Below are 20960 nucleotides of genomic sequence, written 5' to 3' on the forward strand. Positions count from 1 at the left end.
TTATTTAAAGGCGGAAGAAGCAATGAATGCCAATCACTCCAATATAAAATATTCCATAAAGATATGAACAAACCTTGAGCTGAGTTTTACAGCGTTTTAGCATCTCTCTGTGCCTGGCAGCAAGTGGAGAATCTTTCCACTGACTTTCATTGTTCTTCAGCTCTTCCACTGTCCTAAGGATGGTAGAAACATATGGATCATGATTGTCTCCCTAAACTGCACACAATGTATGCGACTACCATAAACTTTAGGCAGAGTTGACGGAGGCTTTTACGCTGCAGAGCTGCTCACCTGTTCAGCTCACGAATGGCCCTTAATCGACGAATATAACGGCGGCAGCTAGGCAGGATGGCGAGGTGATGAGCGTGCAAGGTCAGAAAGAAGCATTCTGTAGGGAACTTGGGCTCAGAAAACGAAGAAGGATCTTGATCTACAAGCATAAAATATACAAATAAATTGGATATACAATATTCTAGCCACAATGACAATGGTAAAATGTTCCATCTATTAAAGGGGTTCTCTAGCGTTTATCATTACCAGGTGAGCAACACTGATGATGTCACATCTGTACACATCTCCCAGGATGTATACAGGATCCACAGCTGTGTGCAGACTTAAGGAAACCCGCTTTGGGCAGCCCCCGATTCGGAGGGGAGTGGCGCCATACAACCTCTTTACTAATAAATGTATTTCTAGTGACTAGGATATGACACTTACTTAGATCTGTCATCCAGCTGGCGACCTCCTCCATTGTGGCTTTGATACGGGTCTCATCGCTGGGTAACGTTATGCGGCATTTTGGATGGAAAATATACATGGCGTCCACAGTCTCCAGCTTAATCTTGGTGCTGAGCTGCTGTAGCACCCACAGGAAATTCAGCATGAATCCGTCTGTCGACACCAGCCTGTCATCTGTCTGTAATGCACAAAGAATCAGAATTAAAAACTGTGCGCGGTCCTAGAAGAAAGGGAATTGTGGACAGGGTTGTACCTGCATCTGTGCCTTCTTCATATTGCCATTGACTATGGCAGCCATGTAATTCAGTGCAGATTCCCTGGTCTCGCCATTTAGCAAAATACTATGTAAAATCTTAAATAACTCTTGCTAGAAAGAAAATAAAAACACGTAAGAAAGCCTTACAAAGAATTAATGTGATTAATAAAAGAGCAGTGTCGCCCTCATCTGCTCACATCATTAAAGGGAACCTATCACCCCGTTTTTTCGATTTGAGATAAAAATATAGTTCAATAAGGCCTGAGCTCAGCTTTACATCAGTACCTTTCATATTCCTTGATTCCCCACCTTTGCTGAGAAAATACCTTAGTAATCTCTCCGTTTTTGTATGTCAATCACCCCGGTACGGTCTGATGGGCAGGGCCTAATCGCAGTTTCTCCCCACATCCTGCCTTGTGCATTAATTTATCGTCTGTCCTATGTTGCCGTTGTTTTCTGCGCCTGCGCATTGAAGTGGCCTCTCGTGTGTGTGTCCCAGGGCACAGAGCATAGGGTCAAAAGCCAGCGCATGCGCAATAATGATTTCATGGTTTGCCCACAGTTGGTCAAAGCATACTGCGCAGGCACTAGAGGCCAATTTAATGCGCACGCACAGAAACTGAACAAGATCTCTGCTATTCACAGATCTACTTACGTCAAACACGCCGAGGAGCGGGGGAAGAGACGGCGATTAGGCCACGCCCATCGGATCGGACCGGGGTGATTGACATACGAAAACGGAGAGATTACTAAGGTATTTTCTAAGCAAAGGTGGGGAATCGGGGGATATGAAAGGTACTGATATAAAGCAGAGCTCAGGCCCTATTGAACCATATTTTTATCTCATATCGAAAAAACGGGGTGACAGGTTCCCTTTAAACTGTGCCGTGTATCGGCCCGCAATGATCCGATATTGATGATTTATTCTAGGGAAACATCATCAATATTAGTGTGGTAGAAAGCCCCTCTAAGTGTATATTTTTTCATAGCAGAAATGTAACGGCGCTTCTGTACATTTTTCCCTTTGCAATACAAAAAAGTGATATTTGCACCAAATATGTACTGGTTGTTAAAATCAGCATCTTTGGTAAATTTATGCTGCAGATTTTCTCCTCCACATTTGGATGCGATTCAATGGTGACAAATCCATTGCGTATACATCCCAAGCAAAAATACAGGAGTTGTCCCATCATTGGGGCACAGCGACAACATAGTATCCGTGTACAATACTCACCCGTGCCGACTCCAAGTAATGCTGAAGGGACTGGCTGACCACTCGTGTGTTTTCCAGAGTAATTGCAGGACCAGAGAAGTATTTTTCTACAACTTTATTCTGTAGGGAGATAGATTTATCTCGGTCATATAAAAAATATGCTACAAAAACGTCTGTGACCATTCAAGGCAACGTAAAACATTGGAAAGTAAAAAGAAAATCACAGCAAATAAAAAAAGAAAAAAAACGTACGTCATCCTCAGCAAAGACGGAGAGGCTGAAGAATGAGCCAAGGTAGGAGAGGCGCTGCAGCTCCCGGCCACTCGCAGGGCTCAGGGACTTGGGTAACCAGAGGGGCAGGGAGGCCATCTAAACCGAAACGTAGTGTAATGAGGCGTATTATAATCATATACCTATATATAGGAGGCACTGCACACCTTACTGGATTCAGCATATAGTTATTTCTGAGAAGAGTAACAAACAATAGAGAAAAATGGTAAAAATAAAATAAATCACTTACCAAGCAACAGATGGGGTGAGTCTTTCCAAACTTAATCTCACACAGTTCACCTAAAGCCTGCAGAAAAGAGAAGACATCGCTGAAGTCCAAGAACTACAATCTATCACCAATGTGCATCAGAAACCATTCCCAGTAAGAGAGCGACATCCATCTGCCGATCTGGTCCCTTCTGCAGGAAACTGTGCAATTAAACAGAGAAAACCTACAAAATAATATTGCAGTAGTGGAAAAACCATGACAGCACCGTTATGCGAATACACACAGACTGGGCGGTGTGGTAATGGTGCCATGTCCAGCCTCGCCGTCATCACTGGGTGTGAATATTCCGAAAGTGGCCGGGTCCTCACCATTAATGGGTATTTGAAGTTGTCACTATCCAAAGAACAATCTTTAGCTGCCAGTGCCAATCCTTGCAGAATTGGAATGAAGATCTGTGTACAAAAAAAAAAAAGGGATATCTTAAGGTTTAGCTTGTCCGTGTAATGCATTGGCATCGACTTTTTATAACGCAATCCTGAGGGGTGAAGGGATCATGAATTGCCGTACCTGTTTGAACACATCCTCGTCTTGGTAGGTCGTCCTTACGAGTTCTTGTACGAAGCCGAACGGCAGGTTCCTACAGAGCATATATGGCACCAGTAGAGACTGCTGCTGTACAGACCTGAATGGAAAAAAAAAATATTACATATGGGGAGCGGGGCAACAGTGCACTCATGTACATTGCTTTCAGAACATTGTAAGAGGTACCAGGGGAGAGGTTGTGACCCTTTATAGGGGTATTCTCATCTAAAATGCTACGATGTACTGCTAGGAACAAGTCTTAACATCCCGACGATGAAGGATTAACATCTGGGACTTTGCAGATGCCATTGTTCCTGTCCACATCAGCGGTGCGGATGACAATCTACAGATAGCTCCGGGATTCTTGCACCAGCAGCAAATATCATGCACGTGTCCTATTCTAATGAACGACACCCTTATTAGTCTTGCACCCACCTTGGCTGGGTGAGTGCCCCCTGTAACACCAGAGCAGCATGGCAGATACACTGCGATCGAATGTTGCTCAGGAGCTGGCTCACATCTGGCTGACTGCACATCTGCAGGAGGAAACAGATCAGTATTATCTCTTCTGCATTCATTATATATGGCTGCCACACTCCATGCAAACTACACAGTGCAGTGCTGCCATCCAGAGGCCGGAGGATGCACTTACAGCTCATCGCTGAAATTTTACCTTTGGTGCTTTCCTCTCCTCGATTCCCACTCTATCAAAGCACTCGATGAGGTAGTTGAGCATCTCAGTTTCTTTGCAGGTTTCTATAGTGAAGTGATCTCCGCATGACTCTGTACTACTATTACCACTGCAGAAGAAAGAACTATATCAATGTAATCTCAGTAAAAAAATAATCACAATCTTGGATCCTGAGCACAAGATCTCATAATTGAAGGGTTAACAGTATCAGTGATTCACATGAGGAAAAACAATACATCAATAAGATTAAAAAAAAAAAAAAAAAAAACTAAAGTTAGTGAGAAAGCGGCAAAAGACGCCAGGAGAGTTAGTCTTTAGTCCACACAGCGGTTTAGTCATCTCCATCCAGTGCAAGGATACAGATAAGGACACGTTCCCAAAATAAAGGGTAACTGGGGTCTGAAGGTCAACAGGGTCACAGCCGGACGATTGTACAAAAGGAGCTTTTTTTTTTTTACCTTTCGGGTCTACCCAAAACATATAAAGGGAAAATGCGGCAAAAAAATGCAATAATTGACGAAAAGGAATATTTTGGTGCAGGCACATGTGGAAAAGTGCAGCACTTCTGCACATAGGAGCGTGGCCTAGAGCTATGTTCACATGTAGACAATTTGCTGTGGATTATTGTGCAGCCTATCTGCATTTATTACAGAGATTTATTGCACATTTTACCTCTTTCAATTGCAAAGGGTAACATTTGTGAAAATTTTGTAATTTATGTGCAGAAATTTTCAGCAACTTATAGATGAGATGTGTTAAATGACACTATGGACTTCTCCGCACGCAAACTCCCAAAAAAGAAAAAATCCACTAAAGAAGAGTCTGTTAAGATATTACTGCACATTTTTTCTGTGGATTTATAGCAGAATTCAATGATTGCAGAAAATCATCACCCGACTTTCCTGGATGAAAAGATGGCAAAAATGTGATTTATCAGCTCTGATCGCGATTACATTCATAAGATTTGTTACGCTTTTTTTTTTTTTTTTTTTTTTTTTAAAGTCAGTCATCTCGTTCTCATCGTGGTGGTTGGACTACTAGGGAGCAGACCTGCTGTACCCATAACAATATAGATTTATTATACTTTTTTACCCCAGAAGATGTACATTTCAGAGCTATGCATCCACCTCCATTTCTGGAACATTTTCTCACATCCTGAATTCTTCCTGTGTTATAATGTCCTCAAAAGCAAATTTGGCCACTAAAAGCCACGGTCTGTGTCCCCCAACGAGGCGAAGGAGAAAGTAGCATGCGGTCCAGATAAAAAGCCCACTCATATGCAAAACTCCAACGCACTGGACAGGCACAGCAACTGGTACGCGAGAGTTAGTGAGCGGGTGGGCACGTCCACATGCCGCATGGAAAGTACCTGGACCCAAAGTGCACACTAGAGAAATCCTCTTCATCGCTCTCCTCGTCACTGCTGTCCTCAGCCTCATTGACGTGGGTGAGGAAGAGGAGGGACAGAGGGTTGTCATACGCGCTGGCACAACATGAAAACACACAGTCAATAACTGGGAGGGTGGGAAGACATGAAGCGCCAAATATAAGGGGGGCAGCAGTAAGTCCCATCTGTCTACCTCTATATACATTAGTACTGGAGGCCGACAGGCGGCACCAGATAACCCTACTGCACTGACGTCTGGAGGCATTGGCACCGGGCATTTCATTCTGACACGAAATACAATTCAGCCACAGTGCATGCAAAGGCACCACAAACCCCAACAAGCACAGAGGTCATGAACATGACACAAAGCACGACCCCAATCTGTAAAGCCACACACAGCTCGGGTTTTGGTTTCGCTGCTATTATCCAGAGCACAGGCTGGAATGTGAGAAACCTTTTACCGGACACTCAGGAAATGTGTGCAAGTGGGTGACAACCTTTGTAAGAGCTGTAACAGCAGCCATATTGGTGGTCAGTACTTGTCAAAGTAGACATAAGGAAAATGATGTGCACTGTGCAGCAAATCTATGGCACGCTTAGACCGAAATTACATACTTCATAATTACATACTGCCCCCAGAAAAACTGCAGAGGTGGACGCAAGCAGCCTGGGGTCTACAGCACACCCCTCACCTACAACATACTTGTCTTATAATAAGGATGATGGCGTTTCCATCATCAGAAAAGGTGCAAATAATCTGAGATTTCAGCTACCATGCAGATTTCTCATGCTTCAGAAACCAGTCAGTTAAGAGAACAGACAACATACAGGGGCCATGCACACACGGACAACCTGCAGGCAGAATACCTAGGGGGGATCCGGTTTTGCCTCGGGGACACTCTGGGAGATACCAGAGACCTCCGTCTAGGTGAGCTTGCCGGCACGGCTCGAGGACTGCTGGACGAGGTGCGAGGGCTGGGTGACAGGTGCAAGACAGGGGAGAGGCTGGAAGTCCTTGGGCTGGAAGGAATGGGCATGGGCCCTGAATGGGTGACAATGTAAGGCCGATAACGAGGGGAGGACGATGCATGGCCTGTGGATGGGCTTGGCGGTACAGGCGGAGATTGCGCAGTGCTGCACGACTGGGCAATAGAAATGGATGGCAAGGGTGAGTGTGGCGCTGGCACAGGAGAAGTATTAACAGGACTAGCATCATAAAGACTGGATAGAGACAGAAAAATAAGAAGTGAAAACAATATTTAGACAGGAGCAAAAAAAAGTAATAAATCGTGAATATTGCATAGGGGCTGACATGTTACCAGAATAGGAGAAAAAAAAATAATACTTTCATGGGAAAAAAATAGATTAAAGTAGGATTTGCAGGAATTATTTCCCACCAACCCTCTTAAAGTGTATAAAATATTTACTGATGACAATCTCTCTCATTTTCCAGGGACGCTCCGGTCTTCTTCAGGACCAGAAGATCTCAGATCAGACTTACCGGATCACACAGAGGTTTATGTGCAGAGCGGAGGTCACTTTCTCCATGTAAGTCATTGTGAGCCAGCAAAGCTCCTGTGTGGTCACGTGGGCAAGGAGAGGACCGGAGCGGCAATGGAAACCAGAGAAGACATAGATTGTTGAGTATTTAATCCACTTACACTATATTGCATACAGATTTAGAGAAGTAAAAATGTGCAGTGATTGAGACCCAAAACTTCACAAGAACAGATCTCGAGATCCAAGTGTGACACTTATGCATTGTGTATCTGCACTACTTACAGTTAAAGGGGGTTGTCTGGCGCCATTCACTTCCGCATAAAGTGGTGGGCAGTGCTGAGAACGTTGCATTTGCACATACTTGTAAAGCCGTGCGCACATTACCTGTCCGATCATGCACGAGACGAGTCACAGCAGATGCAACGTCAGCCCCAATGTGCAAGTGAGTGGCGCCAGGAGAAATGACAACTCTCCTTCAATATCTGTACCAGTAAATACTTTAGTTCATCAAGAAATAATCCTGGAACATCTTTCCTTAGAACTCTGCATTATGCTTTTCCACTATTTTTCTTCCTGGTAGTGCATAAAAAAAAAAAAAAAAAAACAACAAAACAAATTGATGTTACAGTTTCTGTTGTCAATGCGGAAAGTTCTGACCTACAATCAATTTCCTCAGCCTCAGACAGTGTAAAGAATAAACCCACTAACATGGGAAATGGCATCCGCCACTGGTATAAATAAATTGGCATTACTAGGAGGGGATAACAGAGGAAAGGGACATCACCAGGATCTATGAAGAGATGCTCAGTTTTGTTTTATGCTAATATTTCCTAATATATCAGGCGAGGTGGCAGGTCTTCTTTAAAGGGGTTGCCTACCCAAAGACAACACTCGGGGTCTCCCTTCCAGCAAACAGCAGATTTAACCGGGGAAGCTGTAGCCAGCTGCTGAAGGGGAAATGTACAAAAAAAAGGCAAAGAAAATCAATAAAATGACTGACGAGGTAATATATAATTAGGCAGGATAATTAGTAAAAGCTACTAATTATTACTGTTTCTTCTTCCCAGGTGGGAGACCATCCTCTGTGCCATATATATGCCCTAATAGAGAATAGAGAGGGGAGGTTTTCATGAGACAATCCCTTTACTTCCGCGACAGACTGCTCGATCACATCTAGTGACTCCATTATTCTCTGGCAGATTTGGAACAAGGTGACATTTTCTGTAATTGCAAGTTACAGGAACACAATGGAAAGTATTGTAATTCCGGAGGTGTGATGGAGTTACTACAGACGACCCTGTAACAATATCCTACATGCTGACTCCACTTGCCTTGATAAGGAGCTGGCACCGAAGGATCCGGAGTTACATAACATGGGGCTGGTGCCGGGCGTGGACCCAGAGTTCAGCAATAAAGTCTTCTCTGGGATTCGCGTGGCTGCAATTGGCTGTGACGTTGCGGTCAAGCTGGCAAAAGGGTTGTCATCCTTCGATTGCGAGGACATCATCAGGACTTCCATTAAAATCTGCCCTATTAAGTCTTTAAAATTGGAGAAGACTGCAGGGAAAAACAAAAAAAAATAAAAAGGGGGAGAGTATTAGTAAGCCATAACTGAACATCGGGTAATCAGAAAAGATGCAATGGCATGAGTTTAGTCAAAGGTCAATTTCAGAGGCGAGACGTATTCTGCAAACTTAAAAGAAGCAGAATTGGAAGCAGCACAAATAGCAAGCAGCATTTGAAGTTCTGGCCAGTGAGCAGTAGCCGGCCGGCTCTTCCCAGCGCCGCTGCAGGTGATTGACAGGTCTCTCCCTCGCCTATACATAGGGGGAGACTTGTTCATCACCTGAAGAAGCGCTGGGAAGAGCTAGATGTGATTCATCCAAGGTTTGGGCAGCATGAATTGTCTGACAGGGGTTGTCCAAGTTCATAAAAACATAACTGCTTCCTATTAGACACAGCATAACCTTTAACCAGAGAGATCTTAGGAAATGATCGTGTCTGGTATCACAACTCAGCCCTATAGAAGTGAATGCAACTGCAAGATCACGCACAAACCAAGGTAAGAGGAGGCGCTGCTTCTGAAAGAAAGCAGCCATGTTTTCTAGTTCTGGACAACTCAGTAAGCCAAGATCCTCAAACAATGCTGAGAAGATGTTTCTCAATGTTTAACCTCTGCAAAGGGGCGATCCTGCCCACTGGTGCCAATGTAGCTCCATTTCCTTGCACAGTTCAGTGACCAAGAGCGGTGAAATGTAAGGGAATTTTAGAATGAGATACAGCGCTGCGCCTTTCATTTTGTGGTCCCAGAAGTCAGGCCCCCAGCAATTATTAAGCAATCATATTCTAGCCCTATGTTATCACTCAAGGTCTGTATACATGGGTAAATTCCTAATGAGTGCTGATCGGTGCTCCTTTAAAGGCCAATTCACAAGAGCCAGTGTTTATGCAGGTTAATACCACATGAGTGTTATCCGCAGCACAGCCGCCAAGTACACAAGAAGACCGATGATTTACTGGCCTGTATTAAAGATCCGATCAGCTGATCAACAAGAATTTTCCTGAGCAAAGGAATGTTTACACGGGAGGATCATCGGGAGCAAGCTGAAGTCATAAGGACCTTTACTAAGATGGGAATTACCCCTCTAAATCATCCGTGTCCTGGTTTATTGTTTACCTTCTTTAGAGTTTTGCCTGAATTGAGCAGATAGAGACCTCAGGAAAACGACATCTCTGTCTCTGTCTTTCCAAGATACTCTGAAGATCTTGCAGACCAGCTGCAGCGACTGTTCTTCAGACACCTCAGATCCTGAAGAGGATTCCTGCAAAAGACGGAGGCACCCAATGATTAAACTGGAAGAAAACCACTAGCTGTTCTGTACGTACACTGCATAGATCTGCACTTTTCAGTTTTGTCCTGTGGCTTGATACAAACACATGAAACATCAGCACCCTCATCCTCCTCTGCGCTCATCACTCCGCACTTCCGAGAGTCCACCCTACCTTATCATTAAGGCTTCTCTTCTCCCTGCGATCGCTCTCCTCTACCTCCATGTTCTCGATCCCTGAGTCCACATCCACCTGGGACATGCTGAAAAACAAGGAACAGGAGATGATGTCTTCTCAGATGGAGGTGAAGTGCATTAACCTAATGAAAGGTTGTGTTCCTCTACACAGTTTTACTAAATGTAAGAAGCTTAAACTGGAGTGGGCTGTAGATATTAGACTGGTTCTGCCGCCACATAGTAATGATGCAGAACAACAGGGAGGATGAATCCGAGCGGGCGGCATCACTGCATTCATGTGAGTTTTAGGGATCATACAGGTGTCTGTGTAACACGGGCTGAACACGGCCTGGACACCGGACTCCTGACCTGAACGTGACCGCTTTATAATTCTATGACGCTGTCATACTTAGATCAGGCAACTGGCGGCCAGTCCATGCATTGCGGTCTGTGCTGGGACCAGAGTGCATGAACTGCTACTCTGAAAAGCTGTGAAAGACCGGTCAGTCTAGGGCACTGGTACGGGGAGACGTTGAGGACACTTCTCGAACTAGTCATTCAAGGCGCATAGTCGCCGCCCGATATCTCCAAGTATGTTTTCTTGAAGCGTTTCAGAGCAAGACATACACAGCTGCACTAACTCAGACTCGGTTCCACGCTGCCTGTGGTTCGAGCAGCATGAACCTGCGGACGGGGTCCTTTTACTTACGAATAACCACTACTGAGTTTCACCTTTTTTCACAGGCGACGCTGTCGATGTCCATGCTCTGAGAACGAGACAGGGACTGGGACTGTGTTTCGAGGCTATTAGATGGGGAACTGCTGAGCGAACTGACGCCTTCACTGCTCTGACTCCGGTGGGCCACCCCTGGAACAGAAAACAGGACACAATTAGCAAGAAATGACAAATCCTAACTAGTATTGCCGCAAAGAAGAAGAAAAACTAAGACCTTTAACCTCTTTACTACCTTGGACGTATCCATACTTATATATATTAATCATAAATAAATATTATAAAAATAAATAAATAAATGTGCACATATTTGGTCTCGACACATCCAGAACAGCCCGACCTATAAGAACTGTCTCACCAGTTAACTCCTTTAGTGAACACAGTTATTTATTAAAAAAAAAAAACCCACAAAAGGCAAAAAGCAATGCTTTATTATAATAACGCCGAATAGATAGTGGACTAAAACGCGATCAAAAAGACGAATTTAAATAAAAATAGTAATCAAGTCACCATACATCTCCATCACCCAAAAAATAAAGTTATAGCGCTCAGAATGAAGTGATACAAAAATATTTTTTTTTTTTATATAAAAGTTTTCATTTTGGAAAAGGGCTAAAACATAAAACTATATAAAAACATAATTGGGGAATTACTGTAATTACCCAGACTCGAGTAATAATGCTGCCTTATCAATTTTACCATACGAGGAACAGCAAAAAAAAAAAATACAATTCCTGATTTGTTGTTTTTGTGTATTCTGCCTCCCCAAAAAAATTGGAATAGAAAACGATTAAAAAAAGTCATGAGCCCAAAACGTCAACTCATCCTGCTAAAAACAAGCCCTCACATGACTATGTGGGTCAGAACATGGAACAATTATAGCGCTCAAAATACAGTGATGCTAAAATTCGTAAAAAGCGTCTTAGTGTGACAGCAGCCAAACATAAAAACTAATAAAAATCTGGTATCGCACCGACCCGAAGAATAAAGTCACCTTATCACTTATACCGTACAAAGAACGGCCCAAAAGTAAATAAAACCAATTCTTCCCTTGCTGCTGACTCCCAAAGATCGCAGTAAGGCTCGCTGCATACCGTATTTATACTGCACTATGTTGTGCACTCACACCAGGATTTCCATGTAAATCTCTGAAATACGTGAGTCAGATGGAACCCCCAGCAGAAGATCTATAATATAACGCTGGGAGCATCACTCTGTCCGAAGCCTTAATAGACTGCGCAGGCGCGACGCTCCTAGCGTTACGTTATAGAAAAAATGCCGCCGAGAACAGGGGGTCGGGAGCACAGGGACACTGTCTACATATTTGCGCCCTGATTATGCAAATAATCCGCCGCCATAGTAAGTTTTTACTTACGCTATTCCTTTCGGGCGCCATTGTCTTGCTCCTCCTGGTGCCGGAATCGGCGCCTGCACAGTCCGCACTTTCCGGCGCCATTTTCTTGAAGACACACAGCAGTGTGTCTTCAAGAAAATGGCGCCGGAAAGCGCGGACTGCGCAGGCGCCGATTCCGGCACCAGGAGGAGCAAGACAATGGCGCCGGAAAAGAATCAGGTAGCGTAAGTAACAAATTGCTGTGCCATGAGGCTGTGGCACTTCATGCCACAGCTATTTGTTACTTACGCCACCTGATGGGGGCCATAAACCTTTATGGAGCAGCGTATGGGGCATATGGATGGGAGCAGCACATGACAGAACGGGGGCGCAGGATGGGAGCAGCACATGACAGGATGGGAGCAGCACATGACAGGATGGGAGCAGCACATGACAGAATAGGGCAGCACATGACAGAACGGGGGTGCAGTATGGCAGCAGCACATGACAGAAAGGGGGCGCAGGATGGGAGCAGCACATGACAGGATGGGAGCAGCACATGACAGAACGGGGGCGCAGAATGGCAGTAGCACATGACAGAACGGGGGCGCAGAATGGCAGTAGCACATGACAGAACGGGGGCGCAGGATGGGAGCAGCACATGACAGGATGGGAGCAGCACATGACAGAACGGGGGCGCAGAATGGCAGTAGCACATGACAGAATGGGGGCGCAGGATGGAAGCAGCACATGACAGAACGGGGGCGCAGGATGGGAGCAGCACATGACAGAACGGAGGCACAGGATGGGTGCAGCACATGACAGAACGGGGGCACAGGATGGGTGCAGCACATGTCAGAATGGGGGCACAGGATGGGTGCAGCACATGACAGAACGGGGGCACAGGATGGGTGCAGCACATGACAGAACGGGGGCACAGGATGGGTGCAGCACATGTCAGAATGGGGGCGCAGGATGGGTGCAGCACATGTCAGAATGGAGGCGCAGGATGGGAGCAGCACATGTCAGAATGGAGGCGCAGGATGGGAGCAGCACATGTCAGAATGGGGGCGCAGGATGGGAGCAGCACATGACAGAATAGGGGCGCAGGATGGGTGTAGCACATGACAGAATAGGGGCGCAGGATGGGTGTAGCACATGTCAGAATGGAGGCACAGGATGGGAGCAGCACATGACAGGATGGGGGCGCAGGATGGAGCAGCACATGACAGGATGGGGGCGCAGGATGGAGCAGCACATGACAGGATGGGGCGCAGGATGGAGCAGCACATACCAGGATGGAGACCATATACCAATATAAATGCTCGCCACCCGCGAGTAGAACGGGTTCAATAGCTATTTCCCTATAATGAGACAGATTGAGGCACTGTGAACGCCTCCTGGCCTGTGATTCGGTGGTGTCCGTCTTTTTAGTTGTGCATAAAAGTGCCGTCGGTCACAGTTTTGTGCACCTCTGAAAAAAATGGACACTCGAAACACAGGCCTGAGTGAGTGGTTCCCTCGAAGGTTTCATCTCTATCGCGTCACTATTTAAAAGGGAAACCCCGATATAAGTGCTCAGCGTAGAGCGCCGGATAAATGTGATCCCAAACGTTATGTAAAATGTTCCCAATAAAAACTTTAATTCAATACACAAAAAAAAAGCAAGTTGCCACTCAGGTCTGTCATCTGTTAACGAAAATATAGGGGCTTCCATGTTACTGGTAGCACAAAGGCTCTGGAAAAGCAAAATGGCTCCTCGCAGCTCAAAAGAAATTCAGCAATTTCTGCTCTCCCAAATCCAAATGATCCCCCTTCCTTCTGAGCCCCAGTGTCGCAAAACGGCAGTTCGTGTCCACATCTGGCATTTCTGTAGTGACGAGAGCCCTCCTAACATACAGGTGCGTGTCCCCAGAAGCACGGGCTGGGCATAATGTACTGGTCACTACAACGGCAGTTTGCAATTTTCACTCGGCAACATTCATTGCTGCTGGTTTCTGTAAAATACCCATGGAGTCAAAATCATCACACCTGTAGATAAACTCCCAAAGGGTTAGAATTTCCAAAATGGAAATCTGCCAGTTTTACAGATTTCCCAGTGTGAAAATGTAAAATTTGGGGCTGAAACAAAACTTTGGTGGTAAAAATTATTGCAAAAAGTCAAATGGTGCTTCATCCCTTCCAAGCCCTGCCTTGCACACAAACAGTAGTTTTCCCCCACAAGTATCTGTATGTTTAGGAGAAATTGCACAACCAATTTTGGGGTCCATTTTTTCCGGTTACCCTTTTACCTAAAGTAACATTTTTGTGACAAAGTTAAATGTTCATGTTTCCCTTTCACATTCCCAAAAAATTCCTGTGACGCACCTGAAGGGTTAATAAACTTCTTGAATGTGGTTTTGAGCACCTTGAGGTGTGCAGGTTTTAGAATGGTGTCACTTTTGGGTATTTTCTGTCATGTAGGCCTCTCAAAGTCACTTCAAATGTGAGGCGGTCCCTAAAAACGGTTTTGTAGGGGGGCGTGGCTATGTAGCCGGAGAAGAAGGACGCACTAAGTAAGAGCTCCATACATCCTGATTCAATCCTGCCACATATATCTCATCCCCGCAAACAGAACCGACAGGGGCTGAGACCCCACACTTAGAGGAACCTTGTGAGCCCTCCGGACGGCTGCCGTAGTGATCTGAGGCGGCGGGAGCTGCAGGGACAGAGAGGCCGGGAGGATCCACGTGCAGTGGCGGCCATCTTCGGTGCGCGCGCTCCAGGACACAGGACGCGGCGCCGTCTCCTGCTGAAGCCGGGCTCTCTTCTCGTCGGGGCGAACGGAAGCAGGATCGCAGCGGTGAGAGCTGTGCTTGTGCACGGAGGTTGGGAGACCTGGGGGGGACAGCGGTGCCCACAGGAGAGGCGGACATTAGCATAGCACGCTTCCTAACAGCAAAGGGAGCAGTGCCTCATATACCTGCGGTGCTGCTTGGAAGGAGAACACGCAAATAAGGAACTGGGGGGGGGGTGCGGTGTGTGCCCTGAAATATTGGGCCCTGTGCCTCCCCTGTCATACAGCCGCTTCGTTTAGCAGCACCATAAAACTGGGAATTAACCCCCTTCCTGCTGACCTCCCTGTGTGCGGACTGAGAGCCCGTTCAGTTATATAGAGCCTAAGTAAACATCTGAACAACCACCCTGTGACCCTCATTATTACTGTCTGCCAGCCCTGTGACCCACTTTGACGTACAGTATAATATTATACAGGACCTGAAGCTAGAGCTTGGTTTATCTGCAATCACAATCAGGATTACTTTGTGGAGTTCCTCTGCTTGCCCACCATGCAACACCCTAGGGGAGCAGGGGCGGCTGATAAACTGAGGAAATTTGCCAGAGATGATTCCTCGGACAATGTGCGCACTCTCAGAAATAATCCTACACTTACCCAGCGTAAGGGCCGTCCTTCTGATAGTAACGAGGAGGGAGAACAAGACGAACTGACTCTTAAACAAGCATCCGAGCAGTTAATGCAGGCTATCTCCCTCACTAGATCATCTCTTACGGAAAAAATAGAGGATGTGCATACTGAGGTGGGTCGTTTGCGACATGACATGCAAGCTATGAGAGGACGTATTTCGGAGGTGGAAACAAGAGTGTCACATATAGAAGATACTATTACTCCCATGGAAGCTAAACTGACAAAAGCTGCTGGCTCCGTAAACGCATGGAAACAAAAGGCGGATGATTTGGAAAACAGACTGCGTCGCAATAATATTCGAATTATTGGTCTCCCGGAGCGATCGGAGGGTCAGCAGCCTGAGCAATTCCTGGAAGACTGGCTTAAGTCCACCCTGGGAGATGGATTCTCCTCAACATTCTCAGTGGAAAGAGCCCATAGGGTCCCAACAAGACCTTTGCCCCCTGGAACTCCACCTCGACCGTTTCTGGCACGCCTCCTTAATTGCAGAGATAGAGATGCTATTCTTCGCTTGGCAAGGCAGAAGGGCCCCATTAAACTCAACAATACCATCATATCGATTTTTCCGGATTTCTCCATGGAGCTCCAGAAACAGCGGGCACGATTTATGGAAGTCAAAAAGCTACTTCGAGACAAGAATATAATTTATTCCATGCTCTATCCAGCCCGGCTCCGCATTGTCCATGATGGATCCTCTTTATTTTTTACAGACCCAGCAGAAGTGGCCGAATGGTTGCGGTCTCACGGAGGGTCCAAAGCCCAAAAAAGCTCCTAATTTGGGTTCTTTATCAAATGGCAATATAAATAGAGCTCTTTACATAGGTGCGAAAGAAGTCAACAATACCGGACACTGAATTCAGTGAGGGTATCCCCGTTTCTATTTGACTGTGGGAGTATGGAAGCATGCTCCTCTATTATTCAAGTTATGTTGAGTTTGAGTTTATGCACTAGTTCTGACTGTTTGATGTATATGGTTGCCGCCAATATTGATTTTTTCTTGCTCTGTGGGGTGTCTCTGGATCACGCCCGTATAATATTGTTGACATATATTATTTTTTTTCTCTTTTTATATAAATATGGGATCTGAAATTATATATATGACCTGGAACATACGGGGTATTAAGACTCCTCGGAAGAAAGTTAAAGTATTTTCACAGATCAAAAAACACAATCCTCATGTCGTGGCATTGATGGAGACACACCTGACTAGGGATACGGTTCGATGTATACAAAAGCCATGGGTACAGTGGTCGCTCCATGCATTCCATACTAGCTACTCAAGAGGGGTCTCCTTATTGATACACAGGGGGGTTAGGTGGGAGGCGAGGGAGGCACGGCGGGATCCGGAGGGCCGCTTTGTTTTTGTACATGCAATTCTCAATTCATGTGAATATGTGATACTTTGTGTTTATAACCCTCCCCCTGCTGGTATGTCGGTTCTCCGTATGGCATTGGGTTTCTCCTTAAAATATCCAGATGCCAATGTTATCTGCATGGGTGACTTCAACCTAGTAATGGACCATTCTAAGGACAGAGTGAGGTTGGATAACACAGCATCCGGGGAGTCTTTGCCTCAATCGCCCTCCCAGCTGGCGCTGTTTATGGATGGCAGCGGTTGGTTGGACTTGTGGAGAATGAGTCATCCAGAGGATAGAGGGTATACCTGCCACTCATCCACCAAACAATCTTTATCTCGTATAGATTATATATTTGGATCTAGTGGCGTGGCACTGCAGGTGGATAATATTGAACATGGTAACAGGGGGATCTCGGACCACAGTCCAGTAATTCTTAAACTTAAATATGGTCAATCCAATAACAATAGATCCTGGAAATTAAACCCTTTCTGGTTGAAATTGATAGATTCAAGTGACAGGACAGTCGAACAATTAAATAGTTTTATTTTAGCACATCCAGAACCCCAGAATCTTGGTTTATTTTGGGACACTCTGAAGGCATATTTAAGGGGATGCTTGTCCTCTACAATCTCTTACATTAAAAGGGTGACGGCGGGGGAGGATGACGAGATGGAGCAACGATTAAAGGATTCAGAGGCTACATATATAGCAAATCAGACCAGCAGTAACAGAGCTGAGTGGCTCACCTCCCAGAGATTATATGCCCAACATATAGACGTTAAATCGAAACGTAAATTATTCTTTACCCGCCAGTCCTATTTTGAGCTGGGGAACCAGGCCAGTACGCTCTTGGCTTTCTTAGTGCGCCAACACAATACATCCAACACAATATTACAAATCCGTATGCCTGATGGTACATTAGTATCCTCTACTGATGAGATACTTCAAGGTTTTCATGATTATTATAATTTGTTATACAAATCTAGTAGCGGTTTTGATACTAATGAATGTTTGGATTATTTATCGGATATAACGTTTCCCTCGTTGAGCCCATCCCAACAGGCCTTTATGGATGCGGAGTTTACTTTGGAGGAAGTGGAGCAGGCTATAGCGGACATGGCTACAGGGAAGGCCCCGGGTCCTGATGGATTCCCCATTGAGCTATATAGGAAATACAGGGACAAGTTGGCGCCACTTCTATTGAAGGTACTCGGGGGAATATGGAGGGGAGAGTCTGTCCCTGAAACGTTTTATGATGCCAATATTATAGTACACAGGAAAGAGGGGAAGGATCCTCTCGATTGTGGATCGTACCGACCTATATCCCTGGTGAACGTAGATTACAAGATTTTTACTAAAATTCTGGCTACCAGACTGAATACGATTATATTAGATCTCATACACCCAGATCAAACAGGCTTTATGCCTGGGAAAAGTACTTCCATCAATATTAGACGGGTCCAATCGGTTATTCAATATAGCTCTTTGGAGCCAGATAATAAGTGGGCATTGGCATCGTTGGATGCAGCCAAAGCTTTTGACTCCCTCGAGTGGTCCTTTCTGTTTGCATGTTTGCGGAAGTACGGTTTTGGGGACAGATTTCTGAAAGGGATAGGAACATTATATACGAAACCTAGGGCGCGTATGATAGTGAATGGCTCAATATCCGAGCCTTTTTCTTTACATAGAGGGACTCGCCAAGGGTGCCCTCTCTCTCCTGCTCTATTTGCATTGGCAATAGAGGCTCTGGCAATACAGATGAGATCCTCCAGCGACATCAAGGGGATACGCATTGCAGATCGGGTAGATATTATTGGCCTCTATGCTGATGATATGGTGGTATTTATGGATCAAACAGAGGATACGCTACCAAAAGTAATAACAATTATAGACAAATTTAGCAAATTCTCTGGTCTTTATATAAATTGGGATAAGTCTGCCCTGATGCCTCTTTCTCATGTCCCAATGTTGCGTCTCGGGACTCTCTCGGCGTTACCCATTGTCTCTAATTTCAAATATCTAGGAATACATATGTCTCAACATAGTAGATTTGATTTACAATTTAACATTTACCCATTAATTGATCTGGTAAAATCTAAATTTAATACTTGGGATAAACTCCCTCTTTCTGTGGCTGGCCGCATTAATTTGATCAAAATGATACTGCTTCCCAAGTTGAACTACTGCATTCAACATAGTGCTGTCCCAATACCTAAATCCCTCTTTGCGACTCTAAATTCCCTAACCACGTCCTTTATATGGGGGAAAAGTAGGCCTAAACTTAGGTTATCTACTCTACAGAGACCGAGACGGGGAGGAGGAGCGGCTTTGCCAGACTTCTACTTATATTATCTAGCCGGGCAGGTTAAAATGATAAATAAGTGGATGCCCAATAATTCTAATCCTCTTCCTAATTCAGAGAGTCATTTGCTTTACTCTGCTAGGATCGATTGTCCACTGGGGTTTTTGGAGATGGAGAGGGTCGGTGTTCCCCGTTTGCTTCCTTTGCTTCGGTTGGCAAGATCAATATGGAGTCAAATAAAAAAAATAACCAAATTTGTTGATATAGTGGCTGAAATGCCACTGTGGAATAACAGTTATCTCCCGGGTTTGTTGGGTCACCCATCCACGGAATTTTGGATATCACACGGTGTTCTCTCAGTAGGAAATGTACACAACCAGGGTTCTTTTACCTCCTTTGAACAATTACAAAATACTTATAACATCCCAAGATCCCAGTTTTTCCGCTATCTGCAGTTGAGATCAGCCTTTCAATCACACATGCGAAATGTGGGTACGGGTCGAGCCATTTCATCTCTTCCACTGATAGGTATTCTCAATTCACAAGGCCCTCAAGGACTTATCTCCTCTTTATACACTTATCTATTATCCATAGGAGAGGGGTCTACTATAGATTCTATTAAGAAAAGGTGGGAGGGGCTTCTTCCGGATACGCTGGGGGAAGAATGGGAAGACATTTTGGAATCTCCAACTAAGGTTTCCCCATCAATTAACAATAGGATGACTCAGCTGTACATAATATATCAATCCTATCTGACCCCGACTCGTCTTTTCAAGATGGGACGTCTCCATTCGTCAGATTGTCTGAGATGTCACTTAAGTGATGCGGATTTTATTCATATGATATGGAGATGTCCCATTATCTCTCATTATTGGAAAGAGGTGACAACATTGTTGACATCCTTGCTGTTGATCCCTGTCCCACTTGAGCCATTGACCTGCTTATTTGGGGTGTGGGATGCAGGAGTTTGGGACCACCACACTGGGATTTTTTTGCGAGAGACACTGTTCCTGGCGCGAAAAGTACTGGCGCTGAGATGGATGGGTGGTTCTTACCCATCTCTTAGAGCTTGGGTGGATTTAGTGAACTCAATTATCCCGTATGAACGGACACTATATCAGAATAGAGGATGTCCAGATAAATTTGAGAAAATATGGGGTAAATGGAACTCCTCTCATCTTACTCTATAACCTATAATACTCTAATATATACATAGGAAGTGAGGCCTGTGGTTTTGGAGACATTACTTACAGGGTGAAATCTATACGGAACTTTCTTTTGGCGGCGTTTGTTTTTTATTTATTTTTTTTTTTTTTTTTTTTTGTTTTTGTTCTTTTCGTTCTTTTAGTAGTTGAGGTAGTTAAAGTTTTACAATAAGATACTTGTGATTGATATGCACTGTTTATTACTTTTGTAATACTATACATTGTAACGATTCACATTGTATGTCATAATGGATAATGATAGAATCAAATGCAAATGTGTGTATTGTATGATTTATTCTGCAATTAATAAACGAATTTAAAAAAAAAAAAACGGTTTTGTAAATATTGTTGGAAAAATAAGAAATTGCTGGTCAACTTTTAACACTTATATCTTCCTAACAAAAAAAAAATTGAGGTTTCAAAAATTGTGCTGATGTAAAGTAGACATGTGGGAAATGTTATTAACTATTTTGTGTGATATGACTGATTTAAAAAGGAAGAAAAAATTGAAATTTGAAAATTGCGAAATTTGTCAAATTTCTTTTTTTTTCCACAAACAAACAAGTCATATCGAAGAAGTGTTGCTACCATCATGAAGTACAATTTCTCAGAATCAGTGAGATCGAGTGAAGCGTTCCTGAGTTATTACCACAAAGGGACAATGGTCAGAATTGTAAAAATAGGTCAGTACATTA

General features: G+C 44.6%; 1 protein-coding gene across 2 annotated transcripts in view; it reads right to left on the reverse strand.

Annotated features, from left to right (window-relative positions):
- The window catches only part of UBE4B (ubiquitination factor E4B), a 54676-nt gene that overhangs the window by 20895 nt on the left and 12821 nt on the right, over nucleotides 1–20960 (reverse strand). Inside the window, exons 3-19 of one of the 2 annotated variants that reach the window (XM_069741490.1) lie at nucleotides 10604–10739; nucleotides 9870–9957; nucleotides 9544–9688; nucleotides 8198–8423; nucleotides 6234–6587; nucleotides 5349–5462; nucleotides 3962–4088; nucleotides 3724–3824; nucleotides 3274–3388; nucleotides 3075–3158; nucleotides 2728–2784; nucleotides 2460–2576; nucleotides 2229–2327; nucleotides 992–1105; nucleotides 718–916; nucleotides 292–430; nucleotides 74–173 (exon numbers count right to left, since the gene is read on the reverse strand). In XM_069741490.1, the coding sequence (XP_069597591.1) occupies nucleotides 74–173; nucleotides 292–430; nucleotides 718–916; nucleotides 992–1105; nucleotides 2229–2327; nucleotides 2460–2576; nucleotides 2728–2784; nucleotides 3075–3158; nucleotides 3274–3388; nucleotides 3724–3824; nucleotides 3962–4088; nucleotides 5349–5462; nucleotides 6234–6587; nucleotides 8198–8423; nucleotides 9544–9688; nucleotides 9870–9957; nucleotides 10604–10739 (2315 nt within the window). The remainder of the gene's footprint in view (nucleotides 1–73; nucleotides 174–291; nucleotides 431–717; nucleotides 917–991; nucleotides 1106–2228; nucleotides 2328–2459; nucleotides 2577–2727; nucleotides 2785–3074; nucleotides 3159–3273; nucleotides 3389–3723; nucleotides 3825–3961; nucleotides 4089–5348; nucleotides 5463–6233; nucleotides 6588–8197; nucleotides 8424–9543; nucleotides 9689–9869; nucleotides 9958–10603; nucleotides 10740–20960) is intronic. The other variant, XM_069741489.1, reaches the window with a different exon arrangement.

Source organism: Ranitomeya imitator, chromosome 10 (assembly GCF_032444005.1).
Source record: "Ranitomeya imitator isolate aRanImi1 chromosome 10, aRanImi1.pri, whole genome shotgun sequence".
NCBI classification, from domain to species: Eukaryota; Metazoa; Chordata; class Amphibia; order Anura; family Dendrobatidae; genus Ranitomeya; species Ranitomeya imitator.